At 68.4% G+C, this 7831-nt stretch overlaps 1 protein-coding gene across 3 annotated transcripts; it reads left to right on the top strand.

Moving 5' to 3' along the window:
* Positions 1-2287: 2287 nt before the first annotated feature.
* Positions 2288-7275, top strand: ZNF579 (zinc finger protein 579). 3 transcript variants are annotated; one of them, XM_073322064.1, is made up of 2 exons: positions 2288-2314; positions 5792-7275. In XM_073322064.1, the coding sequence occupies exon 2, from the start codon at positions 5803-5805 to the stop codon at positions 7132-7134; it is 1332 nt and encodes a 443-aa protein (XP_073178165.1). In that variant the 5' UTR covers positions 2288-2314; positions 5792-5802; the 3' UTR covers positions 7135-7275. The 3 variants fall into 3 exon arrangements, with proteins under 3 accessions (XP_073178165.1, XP_073178163.1, XP_073178166.1); XM_073322062.1 differs by lacking the exon at positions 2288-2314 and adding an exon at positions 2411-2455; XM_073322065.1 differs by lacking the exon at positions 2288-2314 and adding an exon at positions 2620-2640.
* The last annotated feature ends 556 nt before the right edge of the window (positions 7276-7831 follow it).

The following is a 7831-nucleotide window of genomic DNA, read 5'->3' on the forward strand; positions in this document are numbered from 1 at the left end:
TTGGGGGTTCTGACCCACGTGGGAGTTGCAGGGGGGTCACAAGGTTATTGTAGGGGGTCGCAGGATTGCCACCCTTACTTCTGTGCTGCCTTCAGAGCTGGGCAGCTGGAGAGCAGCGGCTGGTGGCCGGAGAGCAGAGTTGTTGGCTGGGTACCCAGCTCTGAGGCGCCCCCTGCCAGTAGCGGCGCAGAAGTAGGGGTGGTGATACCCCCCATAACTTTTGACCTCCCCCCCCTCCTTTTTGGGTCTGGACCCCCGCAGTTCCAACACCTTGACATTTCAGATTTAAAGAGCTGTAATCATGAAATTTACGATTTTTGAAATCCTATGACCCTGACTTTGGCCAAAGTGGACGGTGAATTTGGCGGAGCCCAACGGATTTTGCCTCCTTTGCTTGGCTGTACAGTTTGATCATTATGGATGAAAAGCTTTTGTCAGCGGTTTGTGCGTGGGCGGTGACATTGACCTTTAGCGGGATGGCATTTACCCAAATACTTCCAAGCCAAGGTCTGACGCCGGCTGGGAGACGGCCTCGAATGACCTCCAGCTAGTTTCTCCATGAGGCGATGGGATCACAGGCTCCGTGGGGGAAGAGATTTCTGGGTGTAGGTGGCTTTCACTGAGCAGCAAAAGATAGAGTGGCTGGGTGGCGAAGGGAGATACATTCAGGCTAGAAATAAGGTGCAGAATATTAACAGGGCGGAGACTGAATCACTGAACCAACTGAGCTCGGGACTGGGTGGCTTCATTGTCAATAAGATCAGGAAGCTGTTAGTAACTGAAACGTTTCTAGGGCTTAATTCACAGGGACAGATTTTGCAGTTGGATTTAAATTCCCCAGGCTGCCTTTGGAAACCAGCTACTGTTCATTAGGTGGTTTGTAGTGGCGCATAGAGGATCAAGCTGAGATTGGGAGCCCGTCGCACCAGGCGCTGCCCAGACACAAAATCACCGAGCCCAAGGGCCCTTTTTCAACACAAGGTCTTCAAGCCCCCCCCTTTCGTATTTCTCTTGCTAGTTACCAGACCTCCACTCCCCTCCCAGAGCTGGGGACAGACCCAGGCGTCCTGGCTCCCAGCCCCCCTGCTCTACCCACTAGCCCCCACTCCCCTCCCAGAGCTGGGGACAGACCCAGGCGTCCTGGCTCCCAGCCCCCCTGCTCTACCCACTAGCCCCCACTCCCCTCCCAGAGCTGGGGACAGACCCAGGCGTCCTGGCTCCCAGCCCCCCTGCTCTACCCACTAGCCCCCACTCCCCTCCCAGAGCTGGGGACAGACCCAGGCGTCCTGGCTCCCAGCCCCCCTGCTCTACCCACTAGCCCCCACTCCCCTCCCAGAGCTGGGGATAGACCCAGGCGTCCTGGCTCCCAGCCCCCCTGCTCTACCCACTAGCCCCCACTCCCCTCCCAGAGCTGGGGACAGACCCAGGCGTCCTGGCTCCCAGCCCCCCTGCTCTACCCACTAGCCCCCACTCCCCTCCCAGAGCTGGGGATAGACCCAGGCGTCCTGGCTCCCAGCCCCCCTGCTCTACCCACTAGCCCCCACTCCCCTCCCAGAGCTGGGGACAGACCCAGGCGTCCTGGCTCCCAGCCCCCCTGCTCTACCCACTAGCCCCCACTCCCCTCCCAGAGCTGGGGACAGACCCAGGCGTCCTGGCTCCCAGCCCCCCTGCTCTACCCACTAGCCCCCACTCCCCTCCCAGAGCTGGGGACAGACCCAGGCGTCCTGGCTCCCAGCCCCCCTGCTCTACCCACTAGCCCCCACTCCCCTCCCAGAGCTGGGGACAGACCCAGGCGTCCTGGCTCCCAGCCCCCCTGCTCTACCCACTAGCCCCCACTCCCCTCCCAGAGCTGGGGATAGACCCAGGCGTCCTGGCTCCCAGCCCCCCTGCTCTACCCACTAGCCCCCACTCCCCTCCCAGAGCTGGGGACAGACCCAGGCGTCCTGGCTCCCAGCCCCCCTGTTCTACCCACTAGCCCCCACTCCCCTCCCAGAGCTGGGGACAGACCCAGGCGTCCTGGCTCCCAGCCCCCCTGCTCTACCCACTAGCCCCCACTCCCCTCCCAGAGCTGGGGACAGACCCAGGCGTCCTGGCTCCCAGCCCCCCTGCTCTACCCACTAGCCCCCACTCCCCTCCCAGAGCTGGGGATAGACCCAGGCGTCCTGGTCTCTGCCTGCTGGCTCTGCATTGGCACTAGAGTGTGCGAGCACCAGTGTGCGTTTCTGGGGGGGACGAGATTGGCTGCGACACAGACACTCATCGCCCCCCTGCGCCCGCCCCCCCCCCCGCACGGAGCCTGCAGCTGGCAGCAGAGGTAACACCCGGGCGAGCCCTAGCGGGGTGGGGCCCTGGCCCGGGGATGCTGCATGGGGGGGACGATGCAGGCGAGCAGTGCTGCATGCGGGGGAGGGACTGGAAGTGCAGCCCCCCCCTCCCCGCATGGGAGGGGCAGCCGGTTTGCAGAGAGCTTGGGGTGGGGGGCGGGTTAACCCTTAGAGAGGTGGGTAGAGAGTGAGCCGGGTACTAGTGACACTGACGGGGCGGGGCTGGGGGCCAGTCTGCCCCCCCATTCCCGATCCAGGGCGGCGCTAGGGGGCGCTGGGCTGCCGGGCGGGGGCAGGGGCACAGCTGGGCGGGGAGGTAAGCGAGGGCACTGTGCTGTGGGGAGCTGGGTGGGGGGGTCAGTAGGGGGTGCTGTGCTGTGGGGAGCTGGGCGGGGAGGTAAGCGAGGGCACTGTGCTGTGGGGGTCAGTGCAGGGGGTCAGTAGGGGGCGCTGGGCTGTGGGGAGCTGGGTGGGGGGGTCAGATGGGGGCGCTGGGCTGTGGGGAGCTGGGTGTGGGGGTCAGATGGGGGCACTGTGCTGCGGGGGGCAGTGCAGGGGGTCAGTGGGGGCACTGTGCTGTGGGGAGCTGGCTGGGGAGGTCAGTGGGGGCACTGTGCTGTGGGGGGCAGTGCAGGGGGTCAGATGGGGGCGCTGGGCTGTGGGGAGCTGGGTGGGGGGGTCAGATGGGGGCACCGTGCTGTGGGGGTCAGTGCAAGGGGTCAGTAGGGGGTGCTGGGCTGTGGGGAGCTGGGTGGGGGGGTCAGATGGGGGCACTGTGCTGTGGGGGTCAGTGCAGGGGGTCAGTAGGGGGCGCTGGGCTGTGGGGAGCTGGGTGGGGGGGTAGGTTGGGGGCGCTGCGCTGTGGGGAGCTGGGTGGGGGGGTCAGATGGGGGCACTGTGCTGTGGGAGTCAGTGCAGGGGGTCAGTAGGGGGTGCTGTGCTGTGGGGAGCTGGGCGGGGAGGTAAGCGAGGGCACTGTGCTGTGGGGGTCAGTGCAGGGGGTCAGTAGGGGGCGCTGGGCTGTGGGGAGCTGGGTGGGGGGGTCAGATGGGGGCGCTGGGCTGTGGGGAGCTGGGTGTGGGGGTCAGATGGGGGCACTGTGCTGCGGGGGGCAGTGCAGGGGGTCAGTGGGGGCACTGTGCTGTGGGGAGCTGGCTGGGGAGGTCAGTGGGGGCACTGTGCTGTGGGGGGCAGTGCAGGGGGTCAGATGGGGGCGCTGGGCTGTGGGGAGCTGGGTGGGGGGGTCAGATGGGGGCACCGTGCTGTGGGGGTCAGTGCAAGGGGTCAGTAGGGGGTGCTGGGCTGTGGGGAGCTGGGTGGGGGGGTCAGATGGGGGCACTGTGCTGTGGGGGTCAGTGCAGGGGGTCAGTAGGGGGCGCTGGGCTGTGGGGAGCTGGGTGGGGGGGTAGGTTGGGGGCGCTGCGCTGTGGGGAGCTGGGTGGGGGGGTCAGATGGGGGCACTGTGCTGTGGGAGTCAGTGCAGGGGGTCAGTAGGGGGTGCTGTGCTGTGGGGAGCTGGGCGGGGAGGTAAGCGAGGGCACTGTGCTGTGGGGGTCAGTGCAAGGGGTCAGTAGGGGGTGCTGGGCTGTGGGGAGCTGGGTGGGGGGGTCAGATGGGGGCACTGGGCTGTGGGGAGCTGGATGGGGGGGTCAGATGGGGGCACTGTGCTGCGGGGGGCAGTGCAGGGGGTCAGTGGGGGCACTGTGCTGTGGGGAGCTGGCTGGGGAGGTCAGTGGGGGCACTGTGCTGTGGGGAGCTGGCTGGGGGGGTCAGGTGGGGAGCTGGTTGGGGGGGTCAGTAGGGGGCGCTAGGCTGCGGGGGGCAGTGCAGGGGGTCAGCGGGGGCGCTGTGCTGTGGGGAGCTGGGCGGGGAGGTCAGCGGGGGCGCTGTGTGTGGGGGCAGTGCAGGGGGTCAGTAGGGGGTGCTGTGCTGTGGGGGGCAGTGCAGGGGGTCAGTAGGGGGTGCTGGGCTGTGGGGAGCTGGATGGGGGGGTCAGATGGGGGCATTGTGCTGCGGGGGGCAGTGCAGAGGGTCAGTAGGGGGCGCTGGGCTGTGGGGAGCTGGGTGGGGGGGTAGGTTGGGGGCGCTGCGCTGTGGGGAGCTGGGTGGGGGGGTCAGATGGGGGCACTGTGCTGCGGAGGGCAGTGCAGGGGGTCAGCAGGGGCGCTGTGCTGTGGGGAGCTGGCTGGGGAGGTCAGTGGGGATGCTGTGCTGTGGGGGGCAGTGCAGGGGGTCAGATGGGGGTACTGTGCTGTGGGAGTCAGTGCAGGGGGTCAGTAGGGGGCGCTGGGCTGTGGGGAGCTGGATGGGGGGGTCAGATGGGGGGGTCAGATGGGGGCACTGTGCTGCGGGGGGCAGTGCAGGGGGTCAGTAGGGGGCGCTAGGCTGTGGGGAGCTGGGGGGGGGTAGGTTGGGGGCGCTGCGCTGTGGGGAGCTGGGTGGGGGGGTCAGATGGGGGCACTGTGCTGCGGAGGGCAGTGCAGGGGGTCAGCGGGGGCGCTGTGCTGTGGGGAGCTGGCTGGGGAGGTCAGTGGGGATGCTGTGCTGTGGGGGGCAGTGCAGGGGGTCAGATGGGGGCACTGTGCTGTGGGAGTCAGTGCAGGGGGTCAGTAGGGGGTGCTGGGCTGTGGGGAGCTGGATGGGGTGGTCAGATGGGGGCACTGTGCTGCGGGGGGCAGTGCAGGGGGTCAGTAGGGGGCGCTGGGCTGCGGAGGGTGATTCGGGGGTCACCGGGGGCACCGTGCTGCGGGGTCAGTGCAAGGGGTCAGTAGGGGGTGCTGGGCTGTGGGGAGCTGGGCGGGGAGGTAAGCGAGGGCACTGTGCTGTGGGGTCAGTGCAGGGGGTCAGTAGGGGGCGCTGGGCTGTGGGGAGCTGGGTGGGGGGTAGGTTGGGGGCGCTGCGCTGTGGGGAGCTGGGTGGGGGGGTCAGATGGGGGCACTGTGCTGCGGAGGGCAGTGCAGGGGGTCAGTGGGGGCACTGTGCTGTGGGGAGCTGGCTGGGGAGGTCAGTGGGGGCGCTGTGCTGTGGGGGGCAGTGCAAGGGGTCAGATGGGGGCGCTATGCTGCGGGGGGCAGTGCAGGGGGTCAGTAGGGGGCGCTGGGCTGTGGGGAGCTGGGTGTCAGATGGGGGCGCTATGCTGCGGGGGGCAGTGCAGGGGGTCAGTAGGGGGCGCTGGGCTGTGGGGAGCTGGGTGGGGGGGTCAGATGGGGGTGCTGGGCTGTGGGGAGCTGGGGGGGGTCAGATGGGGGCACCGTGCAAGGGGTCAGTAGGGGGTGCTGGGCTGTGGGGTGCTGGGCGGGGAGGTAAGCGAGGGCGCTGTGCTGTGGGGGTCAGTGCAGGGGGTCAGTAGGGGGCGCTCCCTGGCGTCAGTTCCAGCCCCGATGCCCCAGCAGTGCCAGGTTGGGGGACATTTCCCATCATTACCGCTCCCTGCCTGACCCACCCCCCATGTTTTCCTTCCCATCCAGGGCTCCCCACAATGGAGACTGAGCTGCCCGAGTCCTCTCCCTCCCCTGACTCCCCCCAGGAGGAGCCGCCCGGCAGGCCCCCACGCCGGCTGCCCCACCAGTGCGGCTCTTGCCAGCGCCGCTTCGCCCAGGCCCACGGCCTCCGGCAGCACCGGTGCCGTCCCCGCGACCCGCCCGCCCAGAGCCCGGCCGGCGGCGAATCCCACCGGTGCCGCTCTGGTGCCAAGCATGGGCACCGGTGCCGGGTGTGCGGGAAGCAGTTCAAATTCCCCTACTACCTGGCGCGGCACGGCCTGACCCACGGCGGGCAGAGGCCGTTCCAGTGCCCGGTGTGCCGCAAGGCCTTCCGCCGCCCGGCCCACTTGGCCCGCCATCAGCGCACCCACGCCCGCCAGCGCCTCCCGGAGCCGGCCCCGCGCCAGCAGGCCGGGCCCCCGGGCGAGGAAGCCGAGGAGAAGCAGGTGCTGCTGCAGGAGGACTGGACGTTGCTCTGCCTGGCCTGCCAGGAGGCCTTCGAGACCAAGGGCGAGCTGAAGGCGCACAAGTGCTTCAAGACCCGGGGCCAGGCCGGGCCAGGCGGCGCCCAGCGGCACCAGTGCAGCGAGTGCCACAAATTCTTCGCCCGGCCCTGGTCCCTGTCGCGCCACCGCCGGGTGCACACGGGCGAGAAGCCCTTTGCCTGCCCCGACTGCGGCATGGCCTTCCGCCTCTCCTCCTACCTCAAGCAGCACAGCCGGACCCACGGCCCCGGGGCGGGGCTGCCCTTCGCCTGCCCGCTCTGCCGCCAGCGCTTCCGCAAGGCGGGCGAGCTGGCCAGCCACCGGCGGGCGCACGGGGCAGCCGCCCCGGGGCCGGAGCAGCCCCCCAAGGGCACCGAGTGCAGCGTCTGCGGGAAAGCCTTCAAGAGCAAGTACGACCTGGCCACCCACTTCCTGATCCACACGGGCGAGCTGCCCTACCCCTGCGGCCAGTGTGGCAAACGCTTCCGGCGCCTCTCCCACCTCAAGCAGCACCAGGTCACCCACACGGGCGCCCGGCCCTTCCAGTGCGTGCTCTGCCAGAAGGAGTTCAAGCGGCTGGCCGACCTGGCCCGCCACCGGCAGGTCCACCAGGGGGACAAGCCCCACCAGTGCGGGGTCTGCCACAAGTTCTTCTCCCGCGCCTACAGCCTCCTGCGGCACCAACGCGGGCACCGGCCCGAGCCCCTGGCCAGCACCCTCCCCGCGGCCTTCCTCAGCAGCTCCTGCTTCGACAGCCAGGACCACTCGGCCTTCTGCCCCCCGGAGGAGGAGGAGGAGGAGGAGGAAGGGGGCGCGGCCGGCGGCTCCGGGGAGGGCTCATGACACGCCCAAGAGGCTGGATTTGGGGGGGTCAGAGAGGGGAATTCCCTGGGGCCTGGTGGGGGGGACCCCTGGATCAGAGTTGCAGGGAAGGGGTCCAAGGCCCCCCACCAACCTCCTGAACCAGTCCTTGAAATATACACCTGGGAGTTTGGGGGGGGTGCATGGAGATATATTGGGGGGCAGGGGGGGCAGAGGAGAGGGCGGGGGGGTCAAAGGGAACAGACCCTGTGAGAGGGTGAGACGAGGAGGAGGGGCAGTGGGGGGGGGGCTCGTGAATAGTGGCCCAGGGAAGGGTGAACTGAGGAGCAGTCCAGCCTGCACTGGAGATGGAAGGACAAAGTGGGGAATGGCACCCGGGCCCCTCCCCTCTAGGGGGCACTGGCCCCAGGGCAGGGACACGCTGGCCTTGGGTAGGGGCGGGACAGGGCATGAGGCCCGTCCCCTCTAGGGTTAGATGCTGGGCTAGATGGGCCTATGGGTCCGATGGGGCGGGGGGGGGGGAGGAATCACACCATGTTCTGGGATGGGGGAAAGGGGTACCCCTAGATGGGTCATGCCATGTTCTGGGATGGGGGGAGGGGGTGTCCCTAGATGGGTCATGCCATGTTCTGGGATGGGGGGAGGGGGTGTCCCTAGATGGGTCATGCCATGTTCTGGGATGGGGGGGAAGGGGTGTCCCTAGATGGGTCATGCCGTG

The sequence above is a fragment of the Lepidochelys kempii genome, chromosome 23 (genome assembly GCF_965140265.1).
Source record: "Lepidochelys kempii isolate rLepKem1 chromosome 23, rLepKem1.hap2, whole genome shotgun sequence".
Taxonomy (NCBI): Eukaryota; Metazoa; Chordata; order Testudines; family Cheloniidae; genus Lepidochelys; species Lepidochelys kempii.